Below are 17,346 nucleotides of genomic sequence, written 5' to 3' on the forward strand. Positions count from 1 at the left end.
AAATGACTTCCCTATGAATGTATAAATTTATGTGTGGAGGAGTATTTCACATATGTTTATTTGCACATAGGCTAGGAATTTTTTAAAGAACCTTTTCTATACACAGAACAGAGGTTCACTTGCAGAAATGCCTTTGAAAATTATCCTCATAGTACCTTCAAGATATTCCTAAATAAGTTAACATGCACATACCCTAGCAGTTGGAGCTTAAAGCTTTGAACCTGTAGAGAGGCACTCATCATAAGGGCAGTATTCTCACCTTGACATTCTCATCCTCTCCACTGTAATTTTAATATATAGAAACAAAACATCTAACAAGAAAATTTGATGATATGCTTTTTATTGGACTAACTTAATACAGTTTTTGATTAGCTATTTGGGAGTCAAAGGGGTTATCTATATCTCATAGAGCACACAGTGGGGTCTTAAACTATTAATTTTTATTGCAGCAGGGGATCAGAATGGAGGGGGGTGGTTCTAGGAGGAATAGGAAGGGGATAATTTTTGCCCAAGTCTGGTGTAAAAACACAGCCAGTTTCTTGGAGTATATCGGAGGGGAGGTTGCTAGTAGAGAAAAAAGGGGGGGATTTTTTAATAGAATATTCATTGCCTGATTTGGGTTGTTGTTAGTTATACAAAGATATTTGTTCTATTTACTATAATTGAGCATCTGACTTGGAGATCTGTTTTTGGGGGGTTTAGATGGCATGTAATAAAAATATTTTACAATAAAATACATTTTTGATTAGCTTTTGAAGGTAACCCTTCTTTTTCTGATCTGAAGAAGGGTTCCCTTTGTAAGGTAATCAAAAATTGTATTATGTTAATCCAATAAAAAAGGTATCATCTTATTTTCTGTTTTGTTTGTATATATTACCTTAAAAATTAGACTAAATGACTACTATACCACTTTACACTGTAAATTTGAATTCCCTGCTTTATTGCTAAGAGAATATTCAAACTCAGCAGATTGAGATGCAGTGCACAGCTTTGAATCTGACTCTTAGTAACTTACTTTTCTCTCCATGTCTTCTTCAGCTCTGTAAAGCCAACACGCCACTATACTGTCTTCCTTTCTGAAGACTCTTCTGATGATGAATTTCAGCACGAGGAGGATCCTGTCTCTGGCTTCTCTGAAAACTTTCTCTTCTCTGCTCCCTTTGAATGGTCTATTCTTCATTCCTTGTTATTTCATTTTTATTAGCACACCCTTTTATCTGATAAATATACAGGGTTGTTGGGTTGATTTTTTTTTTTATAGCAATGATGGCTTTATATTAAAAGTTAAGTTGATAATTTATGAGGGTAATTGCATAATATAGGCTGCTTAATTTGTGCTTCAGATTTGTACATAAGTACTATTGTTAAAATTCACATGCTGTTATACCTGCTCTGAGGCCTGCACACTTACGTGCTTAAGCATGTATAAGATGTAAACATAAGTGAAATGCCTGCCCCCAGCAATGATTCCACAGAGGTCAGTGAAACATACACATATATAGGACATGTGTATGTTTGCATGCACATACTTAAGGCTTATTGTATGACTTGTTTCTCTGTGTGAAATGCTATTTTAAACACAGAAATTGCTTATACAACTACCCCCTTATGACATTTATGTGTCTTGCAAAGAGAGAACAGGAAAGGATATTTACATGATTTGCATTCTATTTCTTTCTCAGTATTTGCTATGTCTGATTTTCTGCTTAACACTAGTGTCTAATAAAGAGAATAGTGCTAAAAATAATTAACCAGTCCTACCATACATATTAAACACAGAGCTACATTCAGAATTTTACATTGAATAATAGTACCTTATCAGATTTACCTGTCAAAGCTATATGCTCCCTTTTTATTGGACTAACAATACAGTTTTTGATTAGCTATTTGGGAGTCAAAGGGGTTATCTATATCTCATAGAGCAGTGTTTTTCAACCTTTTTACACCTATGGACCGGCAGAAATAAAATAATTATTCTGTGAACCGGCATCGGTCTGTGGACTGGCGGTTGAAGAACAGTGGGCTAAGTCGTGGGCCAGACCCCGCCCATCTCTACCCAATCTCCACCCCCAGACCCCGCCCCCATAATAGTACTAATTGTAACACTATTTTTTCCATTCATTTTTCACAGATACACAATATAATCTTATTAACAACACATAATGATTAACCACAAAATTAAACTACACAAAGCACACTGACAGCAGATGTAAATTCTCAAAATTGCCACTCAATCACTAAATTCAAAAATAAAATCATTCCCCCCTATCTTTGTTGTCTCCCTCCCTCCATGCTATACCTTACCTTCTGGCCTGCTCTCGCCTGGCCATTTTATGCCGCCCTCGGTATTATTTACAGGCCGGCTCCCTCTTCCTCACTGATGCAGTGCACAAAGCTGCGGGCAGCAGCTCTTTGCGCGTCCCGTGCCTCATGGAAGCCTTCCCTATGACGTTGCAACGTCAGAAAGAAGGCTTCCGGTTCAGGTGCAGGATGCCCGTGGTTTTGTGCACTGCATCAGTGAGGAAGAGGGAGCTGGCTCGAAGATAATGCCGCATCGATCGCACCGTGGACCGGCATGTGCTGGCCCTGTGGACCGGCAGGAAATTTCTGTGGACCGGCACCGGTTCATAGATGGGTGGTTGATAGATGGGTGGTTGTCATAGAGCACACAGTTGGGTCTTAAACTATTAATTTTTATTGCAGCAGGGGTTCAGAATGGAGGGGGGTGGTTCTGGGGAATAGGGAGTGGATAATTTTGAGACTGACTTTTTCAACAGTTTGTTTTAGGTACACTAGTTTAAACATAAAGCTAGCAGATAATTGTGGGGATTAGAGGTGGTGATGTGGGGTATGAGTGGGGATCAGAGGGATTGTGGCGTACGAGTAGACGTTGAAGTTTTGACATGACAGGAAGAGAATAAAGGTTTCAAAGGCACTCTGAGATTTCAGTCAGGGGATAGGAGAGTTATAGGGTGTATAAGGATCATTTTCCCACTCCTTGATCCCCCTCCCCACTCCAAGATCCCCCTCCCCACTCCAAGATGTCTTTTTTTTTTCTTTTCCACCTCTTCATTAGTCCCCTCCTGCCCCCTTCCATGATTCTTCCATCCCAGTCCCCTGCAGCCCCATCATTTCTGACTTCTATTTCTTCTCACCCATTTTACCTGAGACCATTTCTCCATTTCTCTCCTCTTAACTCTCAGATACTTTCCATTATTCACTATCCCCTCTTTCCTTCCCTGCCCCAATTATTAAAATCCTTCCCTTAAAAAAGGACCAAGTAAATAAATTGTTCACATAAGAAAAATATATAGTGGCAATATATCTCATGATTTTAGATTGTTATAACAAACTAATAGGGAGATAATTCGTATTATTCTGTGATGAAAATGAATAACCACAAATATGATCATAGCTCTCATTTAGTTATAAACCTTATTGTGAAATGCTCAGACCTTATACCCTTAAATTCAGTGCAATCACCGAACTGGGGTTATCACAGGGACCATCATTGACTTCACTGTTCCTGACCCGACCACAATATATGAACAGTCCAATAACAAAATAAAAGATATAAAAAATATATGTTTCACTTATCTGAGCTTGCTGATTTTACTGGATTTGCTGGTGGCTGCGTGCTTGTACGTGGTGAGCGTGTTGTCGGGGCAACAGCTGACTTAGGAGAAGAGAGAGAAGTCGTGCGCATGCTCATTCACAATGGCCAGTTTAGATGGGAGCCGGGAGAGCGCTGCAGGACGGCAGAGGCATCGCCGAAGCAGGAGGGCAGCCGCGTGGGGACCCCGAGGCAAGGAAGGCACCACTTTGGAATCGCTGTGCAGCACCCGCAGGCAAGTACTCACCCCTGGGCCACCATTGCTGAGTGCTCGTTTATCGGGGCAGTGCTCGGTTTACGACACAAAAGTTTGCTGAGTGTTTTGCTCGTCTTGCAAAACACTCGCAAACCGGTGCACTCGTAAACCGAGGTACCACTGTACTTTAGAGCTTCTGCTGAGTAAGACTCTTGTAACCAATGAGCTACCAGAGGGGCGGAGACTCTGCCCCTACGAATGTTACTAAGATGTTCTGTTATCCATATTTTAATTTTCCTACTAGTTTGGCCAATGTATATCTTGCCACAAGGACTTATTTATGCACAGCACTTTAACACCACTGAGGTTACCGAAGTTCTTATCTACCCAGCCACCAGCAAATCCAGTAAAATCAGCAAACTCAGATAAGTGAAACATATATTTTTTATATCTTTTATTTTGTTACTGGACTGTTCATATATTGTGGTCGGGTCAGGGACAGTGAAGTCAATGATGGTCCCTGTGATAACCCCAGTTCGGTGATTGCACTGAATTTAAGAGTATAAGGTCTGAGCACTTCACAATAAGGTTTATAACTAAATGAGAGCTGTGATCATATTTGTGGTTTAGATTGTTATAGTCACATAAGAAATGCCAAAAAGGCATGTTTATAAAACTGTAAATACACACACATGTAAAATGTAATGTGCCAATATATGCAAATTTATGAAAATGTGCCATGTATTTTCCACAAAACTTTGAAAATTCTTCCAACGAATTTGCAACTTTTGCCAGAGAATCTTAAAAATTCTGCCACAGAAATCATGGGGCTGTAACTATAGCTAAGCAGAAGTTACATTTCACGTGTCTTTTTTTTTCAGGGTTTTGCATATTTGTTTGCCTTCAGGGTTGTTATATCTTTCTATATATAATGCAATAGTCTGCTCTGACTCTTAACAATTTTATATTGTGCCCTGCCCATTCTGCATAGCCTTGGTATTTGTGCACCTTTTGAAATAAACTAATCATCTCTTTGACAGGCCTCAGCCGTACCGAGCCCTGAAAGAATCTGATGCAGATGGAGATGAGACAATAAGTCCAGAGAAGAACGTAAATAATGATGGATTGCTAAATCCTCCCACATCTGACAGATTCAGAGAAATCTGTCTTTTAGAAGACATTTTCAGTCATTTGGAGGTAGAAACCCAAACACAGCCTCTTACTCAAGCCAAAAGTTTGGAAGATTTGCGAACTCCCAAAGAAGAGGATGGGAAAGAATGTACATTTGATTATCAGGTATTATATGGCAATTAGGTCTTACCAATATGAGGGCACTTGTCAAAGTGATTTACGTGTATAAAATAGATTTTACTGAGCAGAGGTAAAACACTTGTGCATTTTGCAGCACTTTTATTTATTGAAGAAGTCAATAACTAGTGATAGTCAGTATCACAGTTTAGTAATTCCCACAATAAATGAACTTGTGATCAGCCTCGCAAGCTGCTTTTTTTTTTTTTCTTCCCTGGGAGCATTGGGCCATTAATATGGAAGGATTAGGTTCTTACCTCGAACAGCATACAATTCCTTAAGAATGGGTTAAGCACCTCAACTCGCGAGTTGCTTGCAGAAGACATCAATCATTTTCTTCTCTCTGTTCCTTTGTCTCTGGGCAGCACCTCTCCTCAGTCCATACCAAAATAAGAGATAACCCCTAGGAAGTAAAATGAAAACAAGGTGGGGCTCGGGGAACTCCCCAATCCAGATAAGTTCGATCTGCTCTGCAGTAGTGTAAATAAAAGTTAAAAACTACCCAACAGGGCAACAAATAATGGTGGAGAAAGAAACCACCTACCTGTGTGCAACCGGCACTAACACTTGTACAGCTCTTAGCAAAACAAAATGTGCTGATATCTATCTCGGCTCTAATATGCCTGTATTCGAAGGACTTTTTTTTTTTTTCTTCCTTTGCTGCCTCGAGCCAAGCTGCTGAATACACTTTCCAGCCTACAAGCCAATGCAGGCATAATAGACATCTGATAAGGCAGGGCCTTAAGGAATCCTATGCTTTAATACAAGAAAGATGATTATTAAGGTAAGAACCTAATCCTTCCTTCCTGTGCAAACCGCATATACATTCCTTATGTATGGGCTATACCAAAACAGTCCCTTGAGTCTAGGGCAGGACAGATGAGCCTGCGACTAGCACAGAGGATCCAAATGTTCCATCCATTTCTGCCGCCATGTCCACTCTGTAAAAAATTTAATCGGGTGGCACTGTCCTGGATTCTTCCCAGGAAGACGCCACACTTCTTGTAGAGTAAGCTTTCACTTCAAATGGCAGTTGCTTTCCATTGGGAGATAGTTTTTGAGTCTAGTCTGTAGGTAATCCATCAGGCGGAATTCATTTGACACCTCAAGATAACAAGAACTTTCCTGTCATCCAACAACTTCAAAACTTTGTCCTGTTTCTTCTCTCCCGTGGGCTGTAAAGCAGGAAGTCACATTTCCTGGTTGACATGAAACGCCAAAACTACCTTCAGTAAAAAGGAAGGCAAGGTGTGTAAAGACACTCCTGCTTCAATAAATCTGAGGAAAGGCTTTCTGCAAGATAACACTTGCAGCTCCAACACCCTCCTCCCCAAAGAGATCAGAACTAAAAAGACCATCTTCACAGTTAGATCAATGATAGACATTAGAGAATGACACGGGGAAATAATTTATCACTATCCCTGCCCTGTCCCCGTGAGCTTAGTCCCTGTCCCTGCCTCATCCCCGTAAACTCAGTCCCCGTCCCCACAAACTGTCAGATCCCATCTGCACAAGCCTCGAATATTTATGATTTTATACTGAACTTATTTTATTAAAATATAAAAAGAGACAATATTCTTTACAATTGTCATTTTATAAACACAAATAATACAGAGCAAGGATCAACAAAACCCCTGTCTCCCCTCCCTTTCACAAATATCCCCTCTACTATTGTGAAAACTGAACAAACCAAATTACTACAGAATGCTACGACTGGATTGCGGCCCTCAAGGAGGGACTTTGAGATCCCTGTACTAAAGCGTCTATGCTGATGCTTCCCAGTTCTGACCTTCGACTGAAGAAATGAGGAGTTTTCTTGTTTTCTTCTGAGACCATGTAGGTTTAGTGGCAAAATACGCCACTTGTAGCAGAAGTTTTCATGTTGCCCATTCTTTTTTAAATGTGCTAATATTTCTTGTATTAAGTAGAAGTAAAACAAAACCAGAAAATATGACTCTGACATGCTTTAAAGGCAAAACCACCACCTTCAGATCAGAAATGAGCAAACGATGACTATCAGAATATATAAGTGAAACATCAAAGAATTCCAAAGGCAGTCTCAGAGAGAAAAGTAGGGATATGGGAAGGTGAGAAACGAGAGATGGATAGGTGATCAGAAATTGTCACATCCATACAGAGCAGTGGGGTACCCTAATGGTTAGAGTGGGTTGAAAATCAGGGAATTCAGGTTCAAATCCAACTTCTGCTATTTGTGATATATGTTTTTAATTGTGAGCTCTCCAGGAACAGAAAAATATCTACTGTGCCTGAATATACACTACTTAGCCTTCAGGCTGCATGTGTTTTATATATTCAGGTACAGTGGCTATTTTTCTGTCCCTGAAGAGCCAACAATCCACTAACCATTAGGCTACCCCTCAGATCTTCATGTTGCTCTTAACCCAGTATCTGAAGCTATCTTAGAGCCTATTATCCCTTGCTGGTTTCACATTTGGGGGAGAGCAGTTGCTGTCCCCCTTCCTCTCCCCCACTGCTCTGTATGGATGTGACAATTTTATAAGATGGACATTCCTTTGATGCCACACAGATGGCCATGATTCTTGTTTTCCCCATTTATAATTTGGACATTTCAGTTTGTAAAATGGATGTTCATACTGGACATTTCCAGCAATGGATGTCCATCTTACATATATTTTAGAATAGGTTGTATCCTGTTCTAAAATACATGTGATATGGATTAAGATGGTGTTGTTCCTAAATTCCCCCCCCCCACCCCACCCCTCTCCCCCACGTAGATAGTTGCTCAAACAAAGCATCTTTCTGTAACCTGGATGTGCCAAATACCAGGTCTAAATAATAAAATTTGTTTTTTTAGACATGGACATCCTTTCCCCTTGTGTGATCAAAGCTGAACACTCATATTTTGGACCCTCCCTAGAGACCCACCCAAAACCTGCCCAGACCATGCTCCCTTGCTTTATATAATCAGGATTTGGATGTCTATGCAAAACAGACATCTAAATACAATTTTCAGATATCAATAAAAAGAATAGGCTCCTAAAACAACCACATAAAAGTGTTAATGCGCCTTAGTATCTCTGGCTTATATTGAATTTAAAATCAGAATTGATGTGGATAAAAATGTTAAGTAAAAACTACATTAGAAAGTAGTTTTAGAGAAATTTTACTGAAAAAAATACAGGATATGGATTTTATTTTTTATAAGTCTTCTGTATGCTGTAAAAATAAAGCTCCTGTATTTTATAATCCCTCCCAATATTCAACATGCAGGTTACAATTTTTAAGTTGCTGATATCCATATACTGAATTAGACCTGGAAATTCAATTCCAAGCCTAATTGAGGCACTAGCATTGAATATCCCGATCATATGTGGTTACCTATCCATGTGTCAGATTACTAAGTGGATTCCTAACTTTATCCAGGCACTCACCCACTAACCAAGTAAGTCCCAGCTCCACTCTAACTCTACCTTCAGAATGCCCCAGCACTACCTGAGTACCAACCCTGTAGTTTCAGCTAATATTTATCAGCAATGTCTGATTATATACCTTAATACTTGAAATGAGCTTCTAGAAAGATGTACAAGGGCTTATCTTTGAAAGTTCTTTGTGGAAGTAAAGCCATCCGTAAAAGAAGTATGGTTTTGTTGTCAACACAGGTGTTTAGTTTCCACAGAAGCTAATGTAGTAAAGCAACTTGTACTAATTTTCATATAGTTTCTTTTATTATTATTATTATTATTAAAATATTAGTAAGGTAAATACTTTAGCCCTCTCTCTTTATATTTTGACAGAGGATGGACTTTAGGGTACCTGAAAGAAATAGAATTATGCCACCAATGAAGCATCCTCATCCGTATAACAAACTCTGGAGTATGGGTCAAGATGACATGGCTATTCCTACAAAGTATTCTCAGAGTTCACCTGAAAGACCTTTGGCTTTTCGTATCAGTAGCTCCTCAAGCCCACAGAGACTACATAGCAAAGAAAGCAGAATAACATCTTCAGAAAAGGAAGAAACAAGCGCTCAGAGTAACATCACCATCCCAAGGCCTCAAGGCCGTAAAACACCAGAGCTTGGCATAGTTCCCCCACCTCCAGCACCTAGACCTGGGAAACATCAAGCATTGCATGGAACAGCAACAGACCATTTGAAGACACAAACTGTTGCAAGCAATGACTTGGCTTCGGAACTTATGTATGAATCATTTGGTATTGAAAGTACATCTCTTGAACCAGAATCCAATCAACCTCTTAATTACTCTTCTAATCCTACCCAGCTTTTGTCAGATTCCAGTGGTACTGCTGATATGCTTCAGCCAGTAAAAGTTCTTACAGAAAATGCAGGTAGTGATGACCTCCTTAGTTTTTTGGATCCACTGAGCAGTTGTCAGAGCACCACCCAACCATCAGGGTCTAGTAGCTTGCACAGTTCTGCAACTTCTCTTCACTCTAGCCCAGCTAGCTTTCCTTCCCTGGCAAGTGACTTTGCTTCTTCAACTGCAATTCGTGGTCAGCAAGTGAGTTATCCTTCTGCGGGACCACAGTTCTTGCAGCCATCTCTAAATCCATTCACTCATGTAGTGCCAACAGCCCTACCTATTGCCAGAACCCCTTTTGTAAGTCCTGTAGGTCCTAGCTTTAGCACAAGCTTAATTACATCTGGTTCTTGCTTTTATCAACCACCAAGACCTCAGCAGAATTTGTCAGTGCTGCCCTTAACTGGTCTGTTTGGTCAGGCTCAAACAGGTTCACAAGTTAGTCCACTGATGCAGTCAAATCATAACTTCTCTCAAACCAGTTGTATGCAGTCAAGAAATATAAATTCCACTCCTAATTTCAGAACATTACAGCCACCTCGGTCTGATGTGAATTTATCAGATGTCAAGCAAGGCATAACTGTAAAGTCCAGTGAACGGCCTGCTATCCCCCCTAGGCCCTCTCAGGTGCTGGAACCATTGTTGCTTCCCTCAAATGCAGAGGAGCCAAAAGATCCATTTCAAGATTTATTAAGCAAGACAAAGCAGGACATAGCACCAGAACAAGGTAAAGTAGAACAACTTAGAAAGCATTGGGAAACTTTTGAATAATCTCTAGGATTAACTATATCTTTGCTGTTCTTTTCCCCTTTAATCAGCAGGAAAAAAAAAGTGTCAGCAATGAAGAACTAACCATTCATATGAGAAACAGAAGAGCATAATTACCATATTCATATATATTGCTGGCTGATGAATTCATGATTTTTTCCAACTAGCTCCAGGCAGTTATTTCCTACTTAAGATCTGACCCTGGAATAGTAGCCAATTTTCTCCTTTAGATCATGACCAAACACACTAACGTTTTTGCACTGCACTAATCAAAGTGTTAAAGTACAAATTTAGATTTTCTTTCTTTTCTTATGTCTCCTTTTCTGTGAAATAGCCACTTCTACATATACTACTGAAACACGGCTTGCTGTATTTGACAGTTTTGGGCAGAACCTGAAACACTGAGTATACAGCAAACACTATAGTGCTAGTATATGTTTCAGCCTGTATGTCTAGCGATTTAGATCTATTCTTCAATATTATGTACAAAAATATAATTGCTTTTCTATGTAGAACAAATATGCCTGTACTCGTGGCTATACCAAACAATTCTCTGGTCTTATGTAAGATGCTAAAAATGTGTCTTGGGGTCGTCTCTATATAGCAATAGTGATTGTAGATCTATATGAGCCTTTCCTGTAATTGAGATATGGGGGGGTTAGTTTAATAAGAACTATTCAAGAAAGGGATCCTTGTATTTTTCTTAAGGCAGTGCAGCATAGAACAAAACATAATGCAATGCTAGACTGATTGCCCTTTGGGATATTAGAGACACCAGCAACTTAGTTTAGAAGAAGTCTCCTGATAAAATAGATTCCCACAAGTATATTCTAGTGTTCATAAGTATTATTAGTTGGAAAACCAAGAGCAGTATTTCATTAGAATGTTACAGAGATTTTTATTAAAAAGAGAATGAGGGTTTTGAATTTTTCCATTCTTGGTTTCTTGGAATTAAACACTTGTATTATGGATGTTAAGTTTATGCTAGGTGAGGTACATGAGAATCACAAGCCAAAGTGTCATGATCCTAGTGATTAATGTTGCTAAGTGACAACTAGGTATCATTTCCATAATTTGGAACAATAAATGATGTGATCTTTTTCATTTCCTTTTCATTCTCCACATTTGGGCTATAGTTTCCAATTACGAATGGTCACAACTGATAGAGCACTATACCACGCCATTGTGACCTATTGTTAAAATGGGAAGAGTGTACTTAGATTCATTGTCTTTTAAAGTAAAGTCAGAACAACCTGTTGGGAATTTCCATAGAAAATACACATCCAGAATTTATAAAAGAACCACCAGATATCACTATGATTATATGAATGGCAGCTTTTAAGCAGGTGATAATTTCCTTTTTACACAGACACTAGACGTGAGTCACAGTTTTCTCTTTCCTTGATATACACACACAACTCTAGTAAGCACAGATGTTATTGACCAGGTGTTTCCATTCTATGACAATAAATCTCATTTCATTAATTATTTTAATGCTACAGTTACCTTTTTCTGAAGACTTGCTTTATTTAAAAGAATATGTCAAAGCCCATCAAGCCTGAACCAACTCAACTGGCTGAAACTGAAGTAGTTTATTTGGTGACGGGACAAAAGTGCGCGAGACTTCGGCGTGCCAACATTGCAGCGCAGACAATTTGGCATAAAACCCCAGCGCGCCGCCTAAAAAGTTACTTTTAAAGAGCTCCGATGGGGGTGTGGGGGGGAACCCCCCACTTTACTTCATACTCTTTGCGCTTCCGTTGGGGAGGTGGGGGTGCAACCCCCCACATTATAGAGAAAACTAAACTTTTTCCTAAAAAATCATGAAAAAGTTAAGTTTACTCTATAATGAAGGGTTCCAACCACCAACCCCCCCCCCAACGGCAGCGTGAAAAGTATTAAGTAAACTGGGGGCGTTCCCCAGGTTCCCCCCACCCCACTTTAGAGCTCTTTAAAAGTAATTTTTTAGGCAGCACGCTGGGGTCTTGCGCCGAAGTTCCGCGCGCGAATGACTATGAACTGTTTATTTTCCAAACCTAGGGTAAATGTCTGCAGTATTAAATGAAAACATTCTTAACATAGCATATTTGGTTGTAATTTATTTGTGAAGAATGATATATTCTGGACACGTGCAATATAAGAGAACTCTACAGTAGTAAAACAATGTGAAACACTTTTTTAGGATAAACTATTTCTTTATTATATGAATCATGTAAGTTTGGTATTTAAGCCAGCCAAGTTCTGTGTACATTTTTGCTGTAAGATAGATCTGTTTTATTTCTAAATGCTTAGTTCTGGAAAGTAAAATAGATCTGTCAAGAAGTTATGTTTTTTTGCCTACAAATAATTTTTATGTATGAATTATCAACTTAAAACTGGAATATGAACTCCCTGAATTATTGTATAGTCGCTTAATCTTGTCAGTAGCAATACTGCTGCATAGGAATTGAGTGGCGCATGTTATTAATGTTATCATGTGTTCCATCTTGTATTTTTAAGCTTCATTCGCTGTAGCTATGCACTGAATAAATATTTTAAATGCACGTTTGTTTTAGTGGGAAAAAATATTAGGGCTTATGTATCACAACAAACTATTTTTCTATCGTTTTTTAACTTTGTATTCTGTCCATGCAAACCTGCTGTGATGTAATAATTAAATTGTTGGTTCAAGACTCAGTCATATACTCCAGACTTGTTGATGCCATCCACACTTCATTAGAAAAATGATGTATATATAATATAAAAGAAAAGCTGTTAAGATGACTAGTGTGTATAAATACAGCACATTAGATTGCTTATTCATTCTTCACTTTATTTTAAAGATCAAATAGGTAAATAGGATGCTGACCGGGATTGACTTGAATATTATGGAGCACTTTAAGAAAATTATGAAAGTATGTTTCCTAACAATCTGGTCCTAAATTTCTGGGTCTTCGTAGAATAAAAGAACAAAACAATGGCCAGTGTTAATGGTCTCTCTGTTTTATTGAAACTATGTCCTGTCTTGCTTTCTTTGTCATTCATCTATGTAAAATAATGTCAAAAGCGATCAGTATTTAACATTAAAAGAGCAGCAGGGCATAATGTGGGAGCTTAAAATAAGAAATAACCCAGGACCAAAATCTCTCCAGATGATAAATGTTGAGAAAGTTTTTAAAAATACAAATTTCACTCCTGCTTGCACTTTTATTTATTTTGTTCCCTATCCCATTCTCCCCAACGAGCTCAGAACGGGTTAGAAGTTAAACATACATAATATGTGTTTGTGTACCAGACTGAGTTTGAGTGTGGCAACCCTCGCAAATTGCTGCGTAGTGAAGGGGGTGATGAGGCTGTGGAGTTTGATGTTTATTGATGGAGAGAGGAGAGCTGGGTTTGCTGGGGTCATGGGACATGGCGATGTGCCGGTGAGGAGTAGCTAATGTGTGCCTGGCTGCTGCTTTTGGCGAGGAATTTTTGGTGGGCCCTGGATGGAAGGAGAGCCTGTAAGATGGGGGGGGGCTGGAGCACTGCCATTGGGCGAAGGGGGAGAAACCTGTAGATGGCTCTCCCTAACGAACAGCAGCAACAGTCTCAACCACAGCGAAAGCATCCAACCCCATTCTTTTACTGACATAGTCTCAAGGTGGGACACATGCACCTGCACATCAGTAGGCAAAGCCACCAGAGACAGCTGTGCCCAAAGATACCAGGTAACCAGTTTATGAACATTCAGGACAAGGGTAAGATCTAGACTTAGATTTTGCGGGCACTTACGACCATGGCCCCTGCAGCAGCAATCTGAAGGTGGTGAAGATGAAAATTAACAGGGATAGAATGGTGGGTCATGCCCAGAGCCCGAGTGATAACGCAATAAGCCTTACTTCCAAAGCAGATGACAGCAGAATTGATGCAAGTTGATGCAGAGAATATTATACAACTTTTTGTGCAGTATCTTCATATCCATTTATTTAATAGTATATGGATGTATTATACGTTTGTAGAAAATGGATATCTCTTAAAGAAAATTTAATAATATTATATTGCTATTATCCTAGATAAGATTTGAAATATATTACAATTCCTGTTGTCATATTATTAAAAAGAAAGGTCCTTATCTATTTCATATTAATTCATTAATTCTAATTCATGAATAAGGGGTAATAGGTTTTTAATTATATGATATTTCTAATTTAGCAAGTTCAAAATTGAATTCTTATTTCAATTAGATTTGATGGATTGAAATATTGTAATGCACTTATATCTTAAAGTTAACTTAATACTGTCAAGGGGTAATTATAAAGGGAATTCTTTTATATTTTAGGCAATAAATTGATTTAATGAACATACTGTAACATCTAATTATACATTTGTTTTTTGTAATGAATTCATACAGATATTTATGTCATAAGCTCAAAATATACATTTCATTGATAATTATCGAATTAAAGGGGAAATTGAGGGATTTAAAAAAAAACTTTAAATTATATTGATTGTTCAATTTTTAAAATATAGAAGAAATAGTAAAGTAAGATGCCTGGGGGAGAGGAGGGGATGCCAGTCTGATTTATATCTTCACGTTATCGTAATATAAGAAGGGAGGAGTTATGGGAGGGAATAGGGAAGGGTTTTTGGGATCCTAGAAGTATATTATTTAAGAAATCAAGGGAAGACAGGATGTTCCACATAGTAAATTAAGGGAAATGAGTTATGTACAGAAAAATTATATTAACATGAAATATTTGATGGGTTTCATGTGTTCAGAAAATAAATATCTTAATGTAGCTTAAATTATTTTTGTTAAATGTTAATGGCCTCAACCATCCAATAAAAAGGAAGAAGACACTTTTGTTTTTAAAACAGCAGAATGTAGATATGTTATATCCAGGAGACTCATCTATCGGCCTTAGAGTCCAAAAAACTAGAAGGAGATTGGGTAAAACATTGGGGGGGTTTTCCCCAGCTGTGGGGAAAAAGGCAGGTGTAGCTATTCTGGTTAATAAAAAATGCAATGCTATGTTTAGGTTGATTGCTGCTGATCCTTCAGGGAGATGGTTACATGTTGACATGAGCCTGGGAAATAATACGCTGGCGCTTTTCAATATATATGCACCAAATTCAAACTAAATTGAATTTTTTTAATCTCTACAACAATTGTTACTACCACTGGCTGCTTCAAATTTAGTTGTGGTAGATCTATAATGCTGTTATAGATCCTTTAATGGATAAAAAACCCAGTAGAATTATGAAGTCATTAGGATTAGATAATTTGGTACAGAACTGTGATTTGAATGATATATGGCGAATATTTCATTTTAATGATCAGGAATTTTCTTTTTGCTCCCATGTTCATAAATCTTTTTCAAGAATAGATTATATATTTGTTTCAAATTCATTAGTTCAACAAGTAACACAAGCCTCCATAGATCCAATTATTTTGTCTGATCATGGGGGTGTGTGGATTAAATTTAAAATAATTGATCAAGATAATAGTAGATCTGTATGGAGATTTGATAATACATTGCTTACGGAACCAAATTTCATTGAGGAAATTCAGTTAAAAATAAATGATTATTTTCAAATTAATAATACGGAAGAAATCTCCATTGAGACTATATGGGATACTTTTAAGGCAACTATGAGAGGCCAAATTATTTCATTCTCGGCATATATTAAGAAGCAAGTTAAAAAACAATTTTCCAGTTTGGAACAAGATATTAAGGTATTAGAATCAAAACTGATTGATAAATGGGATTTTCCAACATTATAGGCTCTCTTGAAGACTAAGGTAAATATAATGAGATTTCTTCTAAATTGATAAGGAAAGACTTTCTTTTCTCAACAAGCTTTGTGTTATGGAAATTCAAATAAGGCAGGAAGATTATTGGCAAATTATCTAAAAGCAAAAAAAACAAAAATAGCAATAAATGATGAGAAAGGTAATACCTATTCTCAGATTTTAAAACAATTTTTAAATTTTTATAAAGACCTGTATTCTTCTGAGCCTTATTTAGATAAAGAAAAGGATGGTTTAGAATTTTTAAAATTAATTAAGGGACCAAAAATTCCTGAGCATATAAAAGAAAGCTTAGAAAAGCCAATATCACTAAAAGAGTTACAAACAGCGTTGAAGTCCATTAGAGTTGGATCTGCTCCAGGTGGTGATGGTTTCACAGTAGAGTTTTATAAATCATTTCAAAATACCCTATTACCTTATTTGTTAAATTTATATCAGGTCCAACTAACTAATGGTTGCATCACAGGTACTATAGTTTCGCTGAAGCCAAATAAAGATCCCGCATTGGTTTCAAATTACAGGCCTATTTCCTTAATTAATGTAGATGGCAAACTTCTAGCTAAAACATTGGCTTTACGCTTGGCCAAGGCTCTCCCTTTTATTATTGGTATGCACCAAACAGGATTTGTTGCTCAGAGACATTCCTCTAATAACACCAAATTGGCTTTTCATATGTTAAATTTAACAAAAGCCATGAATGATCCAGCCTTTTCTGTATCCTTGGACGCAGAGAAGGCCTTTGATCGGGTAGAATGGGCCTTCATGTATCAAGCAATGGAATGGTTTGGTATAGGTTCAGGATTTATACAAATTCGGGGGGTTAGACAAGGCTGTCCTTTGTCTCCTTTGCTTTTTGATATTGTATTAGAACCCTTGTTATTAGCTATTCAGCAAGCAAAGGAGATACAGGGTATTCCTTATTCAGATCGGAAATATAAAGTTTTTGCTTATGCAGATGATATATTGCTTCATTTGGAAAATCCGGAAACAACCATTCCAAGCTTACTAGAATTGATAGAAAAATTTGGAAAATTTTCAGGGTACAAGATAAATTGGAGTAAATCAGAAGTTCTTCCACTTAATGTCCATTGTACAAAAGGTTTATTTGAAACATTCCCCTTTCTGTGGAAAGAGGACAGAATAAAATATTTAGGCATTTGGATAAAAAACACATTGGAAGAAACAATGAAAATTTTTTATTACAGAAAGTAACAGAAATGTGTGAGCAATGGAATCCTTTACATCTTTCTTGGTGGGGGAGAGTTCAAACTATTAAAATTATGATTTTGCCTGTGGTTTGTTATCAAATGGGTATGTTACCAGTTTTTTTTTTCAGGGGTCCTTTTATAAAAAGTTAAATTGTATTCTTACAAAATTTATTTGG

General features: G+C 37.7%; 1 protein-coding gene across 4 annotated transcripts in view; it reads left to right on the forward strand.

Annotated features, from left to right (window-relative positions):
• Positions 1–11,946, forward strand: part of DENND1A (DENN domain containing 1A) — a 994,598-nt gene extending 982,652 nt beyond the window's left edge. For 2 of the 4 annotated variants that reach the window (XM_033960659.1, XM_033960658.1), the window contains 3 exons: positions 1,039–1,167; positions 4,850–5,105; positions 8,894–11,946. In XM_033960659.1, the coding sequence (XP_033816550.1) occupies positions 1,039–1,167; positions 4,850–5,105; positions 8,894–10,189 (1,681 nt within the window). In that variant the 3' untranslated portion in view covers positions 10,190–11,946. The remainder of the gene's footprint in view (positions 1–1,038; positions 1,168–4,849; positions 5,106–8,893) is intronic. The other 2 variants (XM_033960660.1, XM_033960661.1) reach the window with 1 other exon arrangement.
• Positions 11,947–17,346: the final 5,400 nt, after the last annotated feature.

Source organism: Geotrypetes seraphini, chromosome 10 (genome assembly GCF_902459505.1).
Source record: "Geotrypetes seraphini chromosome 10, aGeoSer1.1, whole genome shotgun sequence".
Taxonomy (NCBI): Eukaryota; Metazoa; Chordata; class Amphibia; order Gymnophiona; family Dermophiidae; genus Geotrypetes; species Geotrypetes seraphini.